Source organism: Phlebotomus papatasi, chromosome 3, assembly GCF_024763615.1.
Source record: "Phlebotomus papatasi isolate M1 chromosome 3, Ppap_2.1, whole genome shotgun sequence".
NCBI classification, from domain to species: domain Eukaryota; kingdom Metazoa; phylum Arthropoda; class Insecta; order Diptera; family Psychodidae; genus Phlebotomus; species Phlebotomus papatasi.
Window position 1 is genome coordinate 54,874,336 of NC_077224.1, and position 18,534 is coordinate 54,892,869.

The following is an 18,534-nucleotide window of genomic DNA, read 5'->3' on the forward strand; positions in this document are numbered from 1 at the left end:
ATTTCATTTACGTCAATTTCTGAGCAATCTATCTTCGGGCCAAAGCCAAGAAACGGCTTAATTAGTGGCAGGGCGGAGCATTCTCATACATTTTCCGTACAAAAGTATGATTAATATTTTTTCTTAAGTGATTTTTAGTTTTAGTATAAAACCAAATGCAATCATTTTAAAACTTTTACGAAATGAAAGAGTATCTAATGTTATGTTATTGGCTTAAAATTTATAATTATTGCACGAGGATAACAGTTCCTAAAATCTATATGAAAAAGACGTAAAATTCGCATTTTTCTTCTGGCATATTTTCTATTTGTAACACCAGTAACATTTTGAATTCAATAAAAATATATTCTCTGTACATGTGCCTACCATTTCGTGTTATATTTATTTTTTGTGGATCTAAAACTTAAAAATGATAAAGAATTTAAGAAAAATATACCGTTTCTGAATTAAAATGCTCCATCCGTTAGTTAATTATCCTAGGTTAGTGGGAATTTAGTCAAGTCATTATTTTGATTGCAATTACGGTAAGCCGTTGCTAGGTTTAAGGCGTAGGTATATACAGCACATTAGTCTTTTTTAGTGGTAATACCTTGTGCTAGAATATTTGAAAATTCAATTCAATTCAATTTATTGACACACAAAACTTAGGGTAGTTCCCTCTTACAAATTTGTGGCATAAAAGAAAAAATAAAAAAAAATAGTTTAAAAAAAAAAAAGGAAAATGAAGCAAAGTAAAATAAAATATAGCTTATAAAACAAATCAAGAATTTAAAAAATGAAAAGAGAAATTAGCAAGGTCCATTCTGGAAGTGCTCCCTAATAGTGTCAGGCGATCTACGCTTCTGAGGAGCGAGAGAATTATACATAAAAACCCCTTTGACAAATAGAGTTCGTCTGAAGGACTCATGGTGTGACTTAGGGACAATCAGTCCACCGACTCTAGCCGACCCGCCAGGAGTCAAGAGAGAGGCCAGGTACCCAGGGCATCCCGATGCAATCAACCGGTTAAGAAAGATGAGAGCGCGCATTTGAAGTAGCGATGGGAGATCACATCCTACAAAAACATTTCTATAAGAAGAAATGTGATCACGAGGGCGCAACCCGCAAATATATCTCACACAATTGTTGAAAGCAACTGAAAGTCGGCGAATCGTGTCAGCATCCGACAGAAAGAAGAGCTCTGCTCCATAATTAAAAAATGGAAGTAGCAGTGCTCGGGCTAGGAGCAAGCGAATATCATAGGGTGTGATGTCCCGGAAGCGTCTAAGTGTATAGAGTGTGTAGTGTATAGTGCTATAAAATCTCTTTCGATTTCGATTTTATAGCTCCATTTTGGCCATCAGGCCAAGTAAGTTCGTTCTTCTCTTTTAGTTTTCAATATTAATAATGATGTCGATTTATCCGCATTGGCATTTGGGAGCCCCTTGCTGAGCCTCAATTGGAAGTATATATGCCAATCAATTACTATGGCAACTTTAACATGAAGTTTGTTGCCTCGTGAGAAGGAGTACCTCGACGTTCCTCAACTTCGCCGAGTGTTTAGTCAAGTTTGGGATTTTGTGCGCGCCGGACGAAGAATTGATTTTTTGCCGTGTCGACACCTTTTGGGTCTTGTCCTTGGTCAAAGATCAGTGTCTCGTTGTACAATACATAAAAAGCTATTGAGAATGGAATTGTTAATAGGAGTGATCAGTGATCTCTCAGCTGTTGTCTCAAGTGGAGCCATGAGAAATTGAACTCTGCTCCTCGGGTCGCCAATGTCTAGTTGTTGTAATTTGTAAGGCATGCCAAAATTGGCGGAATTGCTCCAATTGTGCTTCGATAAGACGAATTGTTTTGAATTTTGTATCGCGAGTACGCATAATTGGCTTTAGTGCGTGTTGCACATTCAATTGACTGTTATAAATTCTCAAATGGAAGATTCTGTTGCCTTCGAGGCAGCTCTCATCATCACGATATCACATTCCTCCAGTGTCTAGTCTGAGCTTGATAGATATTGCCATTTTTCTTTCACTCTTGAACCTTAAGTCCATAACTAGAGAAGTTATATAAATCGCCTGATTGCATGCGAATGGAAGGACTCTGATGGAATCTCTGTGAAAAAGTACTTTTTCCCATAATCTATAATTTGTTCTGGACACGAAAATAAACCCTTCGCTGTCTGTGGAGATTTGCAAGCAAAAAAAAAAGAACTTGAAATAGAAATACATAAGGTTTTTGTAGTGGAAGACGGAAGTGCACAAGAATGGGAAAGCACCGGAACAGCGTTCCATCGGGCTGTAGCAGCTTAGAGAGTCTCGCTTCGGTTCCTCAGGCCCCTCAGGCATTTCGCCTTAGTCAGTATGACTCAATGGTGAACTTCCTCAACAATCACACCAGAACGACATTGGGCGCTCCCTCGAAGGGCGAGTCTTCGTCCACCCTACAACCACCCCAACCACCAATCTGGGTCAAGCGCTCCATGTACAACTGTGTCTTAATTAATTAAGACTACAGACTAACTATATGTCTCATTTCTTGTATTTTCAGTGACCAAAATAATCTCTGCAATGGCTCAGTGGTCAACACACCAGGGCATCAGTTAGTAAGGAAGGTGCACAACCAGAGTCCCAATGGTCAGAAGAAGCTCATGGTGACACTTACACACTTGCCCAATCGACCACCTGTCGATATTGAATTCAACGATATCGCATACTCAGTGTCCGAGGGGCGGAAGCGTGGCTTTAAAACCATTCTCAAAGCGGTCAATGGTAAGGATCTACTTCAGTTGTCTCTATGCATTAGTCTGGTTTTAATACTATACTGTTTTTGGAATGTTTATGAAATTTCCAAAATCGATAATTTTCGATCATTGGATCCTAAATAAAAAAAACCAAATGTGCTCGGTTTTTTTTCTCAATAGAGGAAACCGCACTACCTTCGGACGATTTATGCTTCGCACAATTCATTTTTTTAGTGTGTTATAAATAAATGAATTTGGCCCATTATATTATAATATTATATTTTAATAGGTAGTCCAATGCCTCAGATTTTCAGAATAGAGCTATGGCTCAAACCCATAAGGGCCTTGACAGACTTGAGGATTAGCCGAGAGACGGATTAGCGTAATTATATTAGAAATAATGTTCAAATTACATTTCTATCATTTTCCACTAAGTCGTCTCTCGGCTTAAGTCGTAAGTGTGTCTAGTGCATAAAGAACATAGAGAAAAAATTGAATTGTTCGAAGCTTGAGTCGTCCGAAGGTAGCGTGCTTTCCACTACAGTAGACTTTCGCTCAATCGGTTCTTTTTCAATCGGGCGAAAAATGTTGTTGACAATTTTCACGTTTAATTATGAAGCAAATTTGCTCAAATTCGCTGTAGTTCCTCTTATTTTATCATGATTCTTTATAATTGAGCGTTTTTTGTGGAATTCACAATGATTTTGATGCCCAAATCTCTCGATAATTTGGATGACATTTTGCCCCATATCCCCGATTGAGAGAGAGTCTACTGTATATTTGTCTTACTCTTATGCTCTAGACACAATTACGACTTAACTCGAAAGACTGCATAACATAATTAATCATCAAAATAATGATTTAACTTAATTCTCATGAGTTTTCCATTAACTAAGGATTAGTCAGAAACTGATGGAAATGCAATTTTCATTTGACGTTTGTTCGGTTTCAAACGATGCTTGATCAATTCTGGTCTAGAGCAATGCGCCTTTAGGGTTAGTCCTCGGTTAATCGAAACCCTTTCTAAGATTCTTTATAAAAGTTGGGTCTTTGGGGACCTAGGATAGTTCTAAAAATTTTTCATGAATAAACTTTCAGATTGTATTGAAAATATTTTATTAATTTTGGTCAGTAAAGCAAAATATGATCAATTAAGGGTTTAAAATAAGATTTTGCTTTGGGAATCCGTGGTTCAATTGGTAAGAGCGTTCGGCTCATGAGCGGTGTGACCCCTTACTAGACTGTCAGAGTTGTGATTTCGAGTTATGAAATTACCAGGAACGGATTTATAGCATGAATTTTCTTAACGACTATGCGTAATATTAAATGTAGAGCATCATCCCTGTGAAATAAAATTTGAAATTACTGACTTTTCAATTTTACTTCATATTTAAATTCCTCACGAAGTTTAGCATTAACGGTGTATAAAAGTGTTCAAATATATTTTATAGGTTGTAGAAATAATTTTTAAAAAATATTTCTTAAACAATAGGCCTTTCAATTAGATTTAGTTTTCACAGTTAAACGATAGGCAAAATAGACATTTAATAAATTAAATAAGGAGTTCATTAAAAGTTTATTCTTTTTACATTTCTTAATATATTATATATTTAATTATTCAAATTCAAATTAATTCTGTCGTTCTTTTCATTAATATCCCTTTTCTTGTTATAAACTGGTAACCTTCATTCCCATGACTAAAAAAAATGCTCCAGAAAGAAATTATTACCCTTCGTTTATAATTTTGGAAAATATCTGTAAATGTCATCTCGAACATTTTATTAGCAATTACTTTTTAATGTTGTGGTACTAAAACTAGGAGACCGTTGCGGTGTTTGTGGAAAATTAATTATATAGGGGAAATGTAACATTTCATATATGGCAATTTTATTTACCGTAGAAAATTGTCACAAATCTAAAAACTATGTATGAGAAAAAATTTCCGCACTAAAATCGATAAAATTTCACTTAATAATTCATGGTGGATTTAAGTAATGAATCTATTGCTATTGATTTGCAAACCAATTCAGTTCACGGAATGGGTACATTGGAATTTTTAATTAATTCTACTTTACCTACAAATCTCCTTATTCGATACATGTACTATCAATTTGAAGTACTTGACTTCAATGTAATAATTGAATTAGAATGGGAATTGTCTTTGTTTTGTGATTAATTGAAGTGACTGCTTGATTGATTTTGATGAGGGAGATTAGAGTGGTCTTAATGGAAATCAATTGACTTGCTTTCTTTTGATTTTGCAGGAAAATTTAAATCGGGTCTCTTAACTGCCATTATGGGTCCATCGGGAGCTGGGAAGAGTACCCTGATGAACATTTTGGCTGGCTACAAAACCTCCCACCTCAGCGGAACTGTGATGATTAATGGAAAGGAGCGGAATCTCAGACGATTCCGTAAGCTTTCATGTTACATCATGCAAGATGATCGGCTGCTGCCATATATCACGGTCCGGGAAGCCATGATGATCTCGGCAAACCTTAAACTGGGCAAAGACATGACAGTAGCCGTTAAGAAAGTCGTAGTTGAGGAAATCATTGAGACTCTGGGTCTAGTTGAATGCAGTGATACCCTGACACTGAACCTTTCCGGAGGCCAGAGAAAACGCCTCTCAATTGCCCTGGAATTGGTCAATAATCCCCCGGTGATGTTCTTCGACGAGCCAACCAGCGGCCTGGACAGCTCAACGTGCTTCCAGCTGATTTCTCTGCTGAAGAATCTAGCTCGAGGTGGCAGAACTGTGGTCTGCACAATTCATCAGCCTTCAGCGAGGCTTTTTGAGATGTTCGACCATCTCTATATGTTGGCTGAGGGTCAGTGTATCTACAAAGGGTCTGTACGGGGGCTGGTTCCCTTTCTGTCAGATCTCGGCTTTGACTGCCCGAGTTATCACAATCCAGCTGATTACGGTAAAGACAAAATCTTACTCTTCCTTTGGACTCCCAAATTTAATCCTAAATCCCTTTGATATTGCAGTTATGGAAGTTGCTTGCGGTGACTACGGTGAGTCTCTGCATAAGCTGGTGATGGCCGTAAAGAATGGCAAATGTGCCAACTACGTCACTTCATCGTCCAACGAAAAGTTAATAGGCAACGGAAGCAATGGGATTGCCAATGATATCTCCAAACCGCACAATTCCACAGCCCTCCGCCCTGGCGATGTTCAAGAGACGTCGCTGACCAAATTCCCACCCTCAAAGTCCGACTATACCGCCATTACGATGCCCGAGGAGAAAACTGCCAAGAGCACAGCACCTACAACTCCCGGAGCCACATGCACCACCTCTCTCCTGGACTCTAGCGAGAGTGTTGTTGCCCTGCCCAGTAACTCTGGCTTCCCCACATCCGGATGGCTTCAGTTCTGGATCCTACTCAAGCGCACCTTCTTAACTATCATGCGAGATCAGCAGTTAACTCATATGCGATTGCTGTCGCATGTGATTGTCGGGACTATCATTGGGATGATCTACTACGATATTGGCAATCAGGCATCAAAGGTTATGAGCAACGCTGGATGCGTCTTCTTTACAGGTCCGTATTGTTTTGCTAGCTCCACATTAAGTTCATGAACTTAAAAGGGTAGAATGTATAATTGTAGAAGACGGTCTTCTATTAAAGTTACAACGGTTATGATATGAATTCAAGAAAATTGTACACGGTGATGACCTTTGTTCTTTCTTCTCCTTTATTCTCTCATACGACGTTTCGGAGGCAGATTTCCTCCTTCCTCAGGTCTACAAATGCATTTTTAACAAATTTTGGATAATTTTTGAAAAATATTTTTACCAATAATAATGAGAATATCAAAAACACTTACACGGAAAATTCGGGAAAAAAAGGTTACGATATGAATGTCGTGATTAATTTTCCCCTCTCATGAAGGGTGTTCGTGAAGAGAAGCTTCAGTCCTAGTTAGGTAGTAAAAATTAGAGCAGGGAGCTTCGTGTTCTGGGCTTCTAGGAATGAATAATAGGATATTCCAGGACCCAGAACAACATAAAATGTTGAGCCGCTTAACCCTTGTATGAAACCATTGCTCACAGCATATAGGCCATCCGATTAACGTAATATAATACACACAGAAAAATGGAAAATTCGCAAACAGAAACACCCAGGAATTTAATTTAAAATCCCATCCAATGAATGCCAATGCCCTAATTCTAAATTCTTTATCATTTAGTTTTAGTTGCAATTTGCAAATCTGTAGACATCTTTCATTTTTCAGCTAATGCAGAACTTAAGTTCCCGAACTCTTAACTTGAAAAAGTTAGGGATTCTAGCCCATTTCTTTTACTCAGAGCTTCTAAACTTAAACGCCTCGGGGATTCACATCCAATTTAAGTGCCCAGATTCTTATATATTCTTAAATTTAGAGTAAAAATTTTTCTGTGTGTACTGGTTGGTTTCAGATCTTCCGGTGTTCGTTAGGGGTAGTTTCTTTTCCAAAAGTCGAAAGCTTTGGAAAAAATTGAATTTTTAATTGAGGAAAAGAAGCTGCCCCTGACGAACACCGAAAGATCTGAATCCAATATAATCCGTTAGATACCCTACCTATATAATACTGTTGTTCAAGTTTCAGTTAAAGCAAGGTTTAGTCTATAAAAAATTATTCAGAATCGTGCAGGGCAATTCCTCGGCGACCGAGACGTGTCAACACTTAGCATTAGCTTTTGCTAATGAAATCAATATAATTTAGGCGTGTAGTGTATCTAGTAAGGGCAATTGGGATGTTACCTCTCCCAACTTAAAGGTTTTAGCCCTTAGATTCACCTAACTCTTTACAAAAGCCTATCCGTCACCTGTACTAATGGCAAAGAATGGTTGGTACCTTGCAGATAGGCCACGTTCTCGATAATCTTAAGCCCTGTTTGAGTTAAGCAGTTACTAACGTATACTTAAGTAAATGCCGCTCGCTAGAGCAAAATACAGAATCTAGCTTTCGCATATCGCTCCTTGGAAATTACAAGGGGCCAACTAATTTTCGGCCATTTTTCAGGAGACAGCATGAAAGATTCAACTTTGTGTAAATAAGTATCTCAATTTAATGAATGAACAAAAACAATTTATTTCTTTTCTATTTGTATGATCACTAATATAAACATCAAAACTTTTATATTTTTACCTTTCAAAATATGTTTTTTAATGAGTTCGCACCTTGTCGTTCTAAATGATGCGCAAATTTTGCTGAAATTAGAATGACACGGGATCAACTTGCTTGAGTTAGTTACCTGTTTCACAAAAATTTGAACGATGAATATATTTTGTGTTCCTTTACTTTAAACAAAACTATGCAAGCAATCAAAAAGATTAAAATTTTGAAAAGTTTTCTAATGATGAAATTTAATGACTTGTATCATCTAAAAATTTATTAAATTGCCTTTCTAAGTGCATTAGAATCTAAAAATCGCAAAAAAGTGAGTTGACCCCTTGTAATTTCCAAGGAGCGATATGTTTTTATAAAGTAAGTCTGTCATTTAAACAATTTGAAATTCCGCAGTTTAAGGGCAGAATCACATTGACAGTAAAATGCTCACCGTCACCGTCAAAGCCCTCACCGTATTTCGTTAGTTTACGCATTTTCATTGCAATTCTTACGCAAATTCTCAATTACCGTATTGCCTTATCTCATACTCGGTGGCCCTAGGTGAAAATAGTATAAGAAAATTGAATAAATAAAGCGAAAATGCGATAAACGGTGAGCAATAAAACTGTACGAAAAACTGTAGCAAAAAAACCCTACAGTTTTTTGTTTTGCTTACCGTTTATCGCATTTTCGCTTTATTTATTCAATTTTCTTATACTATTTTCACCTAGTGCCACCGAGTATGAGACAAGGTAATATCGTAATGGAAAATTTGCGTAAGAATTGCAATGAAAATGCGTAAATCAACGAAATACGGTGAGGGCTTTGGCGGTGACGGTGAGTATTTTACTGTCAATGTGATTCTGCCCTAAGTCTGACATGTTCCAATTCCAAATACTTTTACTTACTGAGATTTTATTTATAGAAACATAATAATCCATATATACTGTTTATGAAGAAATTGTTGATCGATTGTTATGTTTTCCTAGTTTCATTATATTCAACCAGTAACCTAATTAATTTTCTAAAATCATCCAGAAGCATAATCTGAAATATTATTTAACTGTAATTTATTTTATAATTTTTAAATCCTTGCTTAAATAGTCTAAAACGATCCGTTGTTAGACAAAAACCTTTTTGCCTATAGAAAATTATTTTGTTAATGTTATTTTTTTTAAACACAATTGACCTACTGAACATTAAAAGCTTTAAATATTTGGAATTTTGCTTTGGTTTCTCTAATAATCTTCAAAACATTTACACTTTTTCTTATAATCTTAGTAATTTTATAGAGTATTAGATTTTATTGAATGAACTATTAGAGTAAATTAGAATTAGAATAAATTATTGGTTCTTAAATGGTGGAGCTCAGAGGCAAAATGACACATATCCTATAGTTAAAGCATAGGATATGTGTCATTTTGCCTCTGAGCTCCACAATGAAAGGTCTCATTATCTAATTAAAGATATGGAAACTATAATGAGAGTAGTGTCTTTTAAATGTTTTTGACCGCAATTTATCAGCAATAAATCACACGGGTACCAGACCTGGACCTGGAGTAAACTCCAGTTTCTGAATCTCTCGAAATCTCTAATAAGAAGAAATTTTAAATGTCTCAAAAATCTTGCCTGATAAGAAATAAGAGAAATTAAACCATATGGCTAAACCCTAAGTCAAAAACCTGTATTACTAAAGTGTAAGCCCTTTTATAGTAAATGATAGGAAACCTGTTTTAGAATTGTGCGAAGGAGATTTAAAGGAATAAATATATTGGCATGCATTTGTATAGTAAATTCTATATATTTTTTTATTTAAAGACTTGTACCTTGCTTTATTCCCTTTTAATTATATTACGGGACGTAACGCCGTCTTAAGAAAAGAGACTTGGTTCTGTTCCCTAAGATCTCGAAATCCTACATAGCAACCAATTGTTTCTTTAGAATCTTATAGATGATTTGCCTTTAGTAATCCAATCCTAATTCAGAACTTTCCAAAAAATCTTGACTGATAAGAATTATTGAAGCAAAGCCATATGGCTAAGCCGTAGGTCTGAAACCCGTGTATAAAACGTAGGTTGCAAGATAAAAGGCAAGATAGCTCCGTAAACCGGGATTTACGGTTATACTGTTTTACCATACTGATTAACCTTTCTTTGCCTTTCTTAATAAATTACATGTTGGTTGAAAAGTTACCGCAAAAGCGTATTTAAATAAACGGTAGAATTTTAAGTGGAAGTCGATTTTTTAGTACCACTTTTAGCATGAATCTGTTCCAAGTTTCTTTTCAATATGACAATTCTTTTTAATCTTGAAAATCAAGGTAAATACAAGTTTGGGACATCTTATAACAATTATCCTAAATTGATACAATAATTATTTCTGTAGTCTGAAGTTGGATATTCGGTTCCAAAGGAAATAAAACTTGAAATATCGGTTTAAAGGGTTTTTGTTCTAATTTACCAGGATGTTTGTTAATTAATTATCTTGAACAAGATATAAAGATTAATTTTGAATATTATTATAAACTTTTGGATCAAGCGAACCACTAAATTCATGAAAAACACCCGAATTTCAGCTTAAAATATCTCTTTCACCAAGGCGAAATACCTACTCACAAAAGCGTTTCGATATAATGGCGAAATTCAAAGATTTGAATTACGAATTCCTTGGTCATTCAGCATATTTAGTAGATTTGACCTTTAGGGACTTCTATTTTTCCAAAATCATAAAGAAATTCCTCGTGGCAAGCGGTTTAAATCAAAGAAAGAAGAAAAAGTAAACCTTAGAATCATATTTTTCTGAACTTCCGAAAGCACATTTTCGCAATGGTTTAGAATTATTTTACGGGAATTGGGTCAAGTACTTTCAGGTTATAGAAGAATGTTTAGTAGAGAAAATTAGTTTTAGAATTAATTAAAGTTTCTTTCATGCATTTTACGCAAACTTTTCAGCCAATCTGTATCTCCTCTTAAAAAATGAAAATAAAATATCAAAATATTTATATATCTTATTTTCAATTCTGTACTTTATAAAGGCCTCTATCAGATTAGTTCTCTATTACGAATCTCTTTAGGTTATCGTTTTATGACTTAAAATTTTTGAAAAAGCATGTCCAGTAAATCAAAATCCAATAAAAACAACAAAAAAGTGCATCTTATCAATATCATCGGGTTAGTCCTTTTCAAAGATATAATGCAAGCCCTTTTTTGAGATATAATGCCACATATAACATAAATTTTTAGGACAAGTTGTAAACTGCTAATCACACTAATCATGTTAATTTGTTTAGCATGCTTTAAATTAATCTAACGATAAAGACAAATATTCTATAGTTCTCTCAATACTAATAACCCTAATGGCATTTCAACTGTTGTAACATTTCTTTTAAATGAAACCTTCACATTTCAAGCTCAGAATACAATAGCAAGTGACTAATGTTGTTTGTACACTTATACAAATTTGAAGCACTTCAAATGATCGACAGCAGCATTGTTGAAGGCTAAAACCTATTGCCCTTATTAAGTTCTTATCTCGCCATACAGAAAATTGGAGAATTACTATTTAAATTTTAAGCAAAATTGCAATTTTCAAATTGAATTTTTGATCCAAAATCGCCATGTCATATGAGAACTTTGATTAATTTTGCTCAATTGTCTCTTTCAGTTCTCTTTACCATGTTTACCGCAATGATGCCCACTATTCTGACATGTAAGTCAAATTGATTAAGTGCTTAGGTCCAATTGAGTATTAAATAAATAATTAAATATCTCAAAACAGTCCCAACGGAGATGGCGGTTTTTGTTCGAGAACATCTCAACTATTGGTACTCACTCAAGGCTTTCTACTTTGCCAAAACCATGGCGGACCTACCCTTCCAAATTCTCTTCTCCAGCGTCTACGTCGGTGTAGTGTACTACTTGACGTCGCAACCAATGGAATGGACTCGGGTTTCAATGTTCGTCCTGATCTGTTTGCTCACATCCCTTGTGGCTCAGAGCCTGGGATTGCTGATGGGGGCGGGATTGAGCGTGGAGCTGGGAGTTTTCCTGGGTCCAGTTTCTACCATTCCTACAATACTCTTCTCTGGATTCTTTGTCAACCTGGACACTATTCCGGGTTATCTGCAATGGGTAACATACGTCAGCTATGTTCGATATGGATTTGAAGGTAAGAATAAGTCATAATCATCGTCATCATCATCATCATCATCATCATTTTCAATCACTTATCCCTATTGGGGGCGCGAGCGAATGAATGACATCCAATTGTGCAGTCTATTCCTGTCGATCCTCTACTCCTTCAGGAAGATGTACAGGTCCGATCTCAAGGCGCTAAAAGGCAAGATCCTGAATTTGATTCAGCTACCTTGTCCTAGGTCTGCCAGAAGGTCGACGCCTTCTCACATCTTCATGAAGTATAAAATCCCAGTAGATTTAAACGATAAACGATAAACCTATTGGTCCTAATTAATTATTGAAAATTGCAACATTGCCAATAATTTTCTCTTTGAATTGAAGAATATTTTAGAGACAAAAGCATAAATTCCTTAAGGAAATTGAGAGAAAAATAAAGTTATTAATAGATTAAAAAAATGTTATTCATTAATACTTATGATCATTAAACGAGAACAAATTAAGATTGTATATTTTTTATAATAAATTACTACACGGGTTTCGGTTAAAATTCTGAAAAGTCGAAAAACGGAAAGCTATTAATTTTGATTATTCAGTCAAAAAGGATTTTTTTTTGTATTTTGGATAATTATCATTCTCGCATTAGCGGGGCAAAGAGAAATTTTGCGAGTATGACAAAGAGAAATTATTGACTATTCGGGATTTTAATCCATCTGAACTTTTGGATTTTTTTTAAATTTTCTCTCCATGGGTATTTTGGTCCTTCCGGGATTTTGGTTTAAAAAATTGGATCTGAAAATTGATATTAGTACAAGTATTATACCGGTTGCCTAAAGAACAAAAATAATTTTTTGATAATTGAAAGCTATTTTGTTCTCCACATGGTCAGAAAAACTGGCTTTACTTTTTGGAGCACCGGTGTTCTATTTTCATAAATCATATTTTTCTTATTATTTTTGTATCATATATTATATATTTTAATATCACAGTAAAAGGGCTTTCTTTTGCTTTTGTTTTGTTTATTATCTTCAAAAAGGTTCTTGGAAAAAAAACGTTGAACTCTTTTTAAAAATATAAAATAATTTTTAATAGTGATTTTATCCATTTTACTTTTACCTCACATTTTTCGTTTTAATATGCATCAATGATTTTATTTTTGAAGATTCTTACTATTTTTATAAGCTCCGATCCAATGATTAATGAAAATATTTACCGTTTTTGAATTTGAAATACCGTCCTAATTGACTTGACCATTCATTCAGGCTTTGAGCATGGGCCGAAAGCTCGATCCGCATACTTATTTGATTCCACTCTCCGATGAACTTCGGTATTTTTAGGAATAATAGATTTTTAATTTGCTTTTGGGTCCTTATAATAAAAAATGATTTTGCTGTTTTTTGGTTCTTCAGTGACGTTCTTCAGAGCTTCGATTCTGTTAAACTGAATTGACTTTTTGTATTGCAAGAATCAAAGGCTTTGTAATAAACAAAAATTCTTCAGAACAGATCAAGTCGTAAATAGAAACAGGTTTGCTTACATTGATCTGGGGGTTCTAGGGTTACACTGACAACGCTATTTTCGCGTATTTTTAAAGGTAGCTGAACTTTAACGTGATGTAATTTAAAAAGGGGTAGATAACTGTGTCCCTTACGGTTTACTAGAATTTCAATCTGTGGATTTCTTTCAAAAATGGAAACGATTTGCCGATCTCGTGTCAATTAGCCTTTCTAATGCCAATCTGCCGATTTATCGATCTCATTCAGATCTATCGGTCTCATGTCGATCTGCCAAATTGTGCCGAATTGTCGATATCTTAGTAAAATAGTGCCGATTCTGTAGCCGATAATTTTAGCACCAGATCGACACTATTTTGCCGTTCGCCGCTCACAGTTTGCTCTGAGGGTCACTAATTTACCCCTTGTAATTTAAGCAAACAAAATAATTGTAAATTTTAACTTATGAAATTAATTTATGACTAGACCCAGCTTCCTTTAGAAATATCTAAAAAAACAATTTTTTTTTCAGTATAGCATCACCACGTCCTATATCTGAAAAATAATGGAAATTTGCATTTTTAAACAGTTTTAAACGAATTCAGTTTAGGATCGAAAATTGTATTCTACATTTTGTTTTTAATATTTGACGGAGGATTTCTTTAGTTAGAGCATAATAGAAGAATTTTCAAACTAAATTTAATTTTGAATTTTGGAGTTTTCTTATTGTTTCAGATGGGTAAAGAGAAAAGGAGGAAAAATTTTCGTGGTTTTTTTCAATACTTCTTAAATTGTGAGAAAATCTCAAAATTCAAAATTATATACCATTCAGAATTACCTGGAATTACCCTATTGTACCCTAAACTTCAGTGATCTGTTTTTCTTGTCAGATATCTTAAAGAGCTAACCATTTGGATTGAAGCAAAAATCAAAAATTCTGTGCGCTTTGTGTATTTCCCAAAGACCTTTCCATTGCTGCCAAAGATCCATTTGCATTCTAAAATTGATAGCGGCTTCGTATTCAAAGAATCCAAGTTATTTAGGAAATAATCATCAGTGCATAAATTTGAATATTATATTCAAAAATTCGAAAAAATTTCGTATATTCAAAAATTCGAAATTCGGAATTATATATTCTGCAAGGAAAATATTTTAAAAATAGGGATAAAAATTTTTATAGTTTTTATTTTCTAAATTCCTTGTTCGAATTCGAAGAAACATACAATATCGAAGAAGATTTATGGAGGCTATTTGTGGTTAAAATTTTAAGCCGCTATCATCTTATTTATCTTGGAAGTTATTGAATTTTGAATTATTCGATTTGTGACTTTATGCCCCAGTCTCCCCTACTTTTTTGTTTTAATTGAACGTGTTGGTAAAGTAATTTTCTCCATTTAGTCTATATCGTATTATCAACAATAAAAATAATATTTTTCTACGTGCTTAATTTTAATTTTTAATTGAGTTCTTTTTCTGTTTTTTTGTCCATGAACCTGACATCAGCAGAAATCTCTGGAGATGCATATAGAATGTTTTAATTCCATTGGTGACTATTGATTGTCGGTTCTAGAAGCAAAATGAGCAAAAAACCCAATAAATATTACATTCAGAAGTCATGAAGGCTTTTATCGAAATCACCTTGCCTCTATGGCAATAAAAGCATCCCCATTGGGAACAATTCAAGGCGACTTTCATTGCCTCAATAACACTTTCTACCACCTTGTCTAATAAAGTGCCATTTCTCTTTTTTTCTTTGCTCACTTTTCCTGCTGCCCAGGTGCTATGATTGCCGTTTATGGGATGGATCGTGAGAAGATGCAATGCTCAGAGATATACTGTCACTTCAGGAGTCCAAAGAAATTCCTCGAGGAGATGTCAATGGAGAAGGCAGAATTTTGGATTGATGCTACAGCACTCATTGGTATCTTCATAGCACTCAGAATTGTGGCATATTTTGTACTCCGCTGGAAAATACATTCCATCCGCTAAGAAAATCAATTAATCAACAAATTTTTCTTACAAATTTGAACATGCAACTTTATAACTTCTTCGTGGTATAGAAATTGGTAGAATTGTTTACCTATAAATAATCATAGTTCGATAGAATAATCCTGACGTAGGAAGTATAAAATCACAAAATATCGCTGCATTGTAGATGATGTTGAAGGGTTATGGACATATGTCCATTACCCTTCTCAAATTGGTAGACTTTGATGGGACTGTCACGAAGGAAATCACATTTTTTTGGTCAATATTATACAATATTAATGAAAATTCTATATTTATTGGATAACATTTATTGAAAAGATTGAATTAGAGAATACGTATATTTTGTACGTCACTACCTTTTGATATTATCATTAGTATTTAGATTTGTGGATTTTATTCTGTAATTTTGGAGTTTAGAAAGTAAAAGAAAATAACATGAAAAAAAATATGCATTATTTAGGCCTCTTTTAGATGAAAGAGTAAAAAGATATTAACTGACAGAAAACTATTCATACTATCGAATGCATGAATAACTGCAATTTTTTTTTGCAATCAATCGTAATTTTAGGTATCGTGGTTCTATAAGAAGAATATTTTTGTTTTAAAAAGAAGCATTAGGATTTTCTAAAAACGATTGCTGAAATATAAAAGAAATTTAGATTATCAAACGATTTATAGAGCTTACTAGCATTTCTGTACGCAAGAATAATGGCAAAACTTGAAAAATATGCTATAAACCTTCCAAAACCATAAAAACTATTAAATAATAACATTTAACCTAACCTTTAACAAAATTAAAATCTCCCCAATTTCTCGAAAAATTGTTTCAGAAATCGTTTTTACAAAATCCCATTCTATTGCAGATATTTTGAAATCATTTTGGAAATTGCACAAAAAGTAAACATTAGGATTTCTTCAAAAGAAATCTGTGACAAAAAAAAAAGAATAAAGCAAAAAAAAACCATTTATAATAAAATGCGCAATAGACAGCAAGAAAAAAAAAGAACAACGGAAAACTTTAAGCAACTTTTCATTATTGTGATAAATACAGTATTTAGGAGTTTTAACAATGACTACTCTCGCAAAAAGAATGATAAATACCCTTTTTCTCCTTTCCACATTTACATAAATTGTGTAATTTCCATTTCTTTTAGGTGCTCATTGAACAAACTCACCCATAGAATACTGATTATTTCGTTTAGCAATAGCCGTTGAATTTATTTATGTTAATTGACTTGCTCCTTTTCAGTAAAAGGATGAATTTATAAAGCTAGCCCGTGAGATTCACAAAAGTAAAAGAAAAGAAAAACTGAATGAGGCATGAAAAAATCAATTTTGTGATAATTAAATGACTAAATAGAGAAATAATAGAACAGAAAAGAAAAAAAAACGGATGAAATAACAATGGATCTCGATAGCACACACCCCAATAAATTCGACCCTTTAACCCCTTTTCCACGTCGGAAAATCGCGAGAAAAAAAATGGAAAATATTCAAATAGTGTGATGAAAATAGCCCCACAACAACAGTTTTTATTTGGTAAAAAAATCAATAAATCAAGTGAAATAAATCATAAACTATGTGTATACTTTTTCTTATTGGACTTTGCCATTGATTTGACCGGAAAACAAAACTCTGCCCTCTTCCCCTTTACTCACAAAAAATTTCCCAGAAAAGGGCTTGTCGTAAAACATTTATTTATTTTCAAGTAATTGGACTGACGTTACTCTGAAAGATTTTGCAAAAGGCCCGGCGAGATTATTTACTGACCTTTCTTGACCATTTACTACAACGCGTGTTGACTTTATGTGCAAGTTTTGAAGAAAAACTAGCACAGTGTAAAGTTCAATTGGGAAATAGAATAGCGGACTCAGAATTACGCTAAAAAGTACACAAAATCGAGTGAATAGTTAAGAGGCGGTTGAGTATCTTGAGTAATTGTCCGAATGCGTCAGAGGAAGGTAAGTACACTAAAATATTGCTAACAATGGTAAGTAAAAATTCAGTTGCAAATTTGGTTTGTGAGATTAAAATAACCGATGTTTTGGAAAGTCGGGCACAGTAGCACGACTGGAGGTGGTGACCCAACTAGGATTCTCTTGTTACGGGTGCGTTTGTACTTACAACTTAAGTTCAACTGATCGTCTGCAAGATCGTTATGCCAAAGAAAGGCATGAGTGCTCCATGATCATAGTCTTATGCACATCGGACGCCATGTTCACTATTAGGCGGTAAAGATGCACGCCCTTCACCTCCAACTCAGAGGCCTAACCCTATAGGGGCAAGATACATTGTGTACCCAGTGAGTCTTTAGGGATTCAAAATAACGGCAGGGACAATTCGTCTTTCAGGTTAAAAATAGTTTTTGGCTAGTAAAATAACAAAACAGGGTAAATGTACCGGTTTGCGGAAACTTCGTCTTTTATATTTCGTATTTTACATGTTCGTATTGCACATTTCGTATTGCAGAAACTTCGTATTCTAGTACATTTCGTATTTCACATTTCGTCTTTAATGCATTTTGTACAAAAATTGAACATTTCGTCTGCCATACATTTTATACAAGCATATCAACCAATAAAATAATAGAATTGCAGATTTATGGGGTTAAGGGCGCTATGCGCCTCGGGTCTGAGTTTAAAGTCGATCTTCAAGGTCTAATTTATTAGTATTGGTAAAATACGAAATGTACTAGAATACGAAGTTTCCGCAATACGAAATGTGCAATACGAACATGTAAAATACGAAATGTAAAATACGAAGTTTTCATATCCCAAATGTACCAAATTCCGTCCAGCTTGCAATATCGGCCACATTTTTAGTTCCTCGAATTTCCATGAATTTTTAGTTTTTGCATACTCAAGAGCTTATACAATGCAAAAAATAACAAAAATTTGTCTTCGACTAACAAGATTATCTGAAAGTAACCAAAATATTCAATTTGTATTAAAAATATTACATTTAAAACTTAAGACTTTGGCCTTTGCATGTATTTTTGTGCGCAAATTTGGAACACTTATCCTAGATTTGCATTTTTTTTTAATTCGAAAGGTTTTTTTTAATCATAAAAAGTCAAATTTACTTGTCTAGAAATCT

At 34.3% G+C, this 18,534-nt stretch overlaps 1 protein-coding gene across 4 annotated transcripts in view; it reads left to right on the plus strand.

Moving 5' to 3' along the window:
- Positions 1 to 17,015, plus strand: part of LOC129807674 (ATP-binding cassette subfamily G member 4) — a 44,170-nt gene extending 27,155 nt beyond the window's left edge. For 3 of the 4 annotated variants that reach the window (XM_055857107.1, XM_055857105.1, XM_055857106.1), the window contains exons 3-8: positions 2,530 to 2,750; positions 4,987 to 5,649; positions 5,717 to 6,271; positions 11,487 to 11,531; positions 11,601 to 11,990; positions 15,227 to 17,015. In XM_055857107.1, coding sequence (XP_055713082.1) covers positions 2,530 to 2,750; positions 4,987 to 5,649; positions 5,717 to 6,271; positions 11,487 to 11,531; positions 11,601 to 11,990; positions 15,227 to 15,438 — 2,086 coding nt within the window. In that variant the 3' untranslated portion in view covers positions 15,439 to 17,015. Of the gene's footprint in view, positions 1 to 1,541; positions 2,464 to 2,529; positions 2,751 to 4,986; positions 5,650 to 5,716; positions 6,272 to 11,486; positions 11,532 to 11,600; positions 11,991 to 15,226 lie in introns of those variants that run through there. The other variant, XM_055857104.1, reaches the window with a different exon arrangement.
- The last annotated feature ends 1,519 nt before the right edge of the window (positions 17,016 to 18,534 follow it).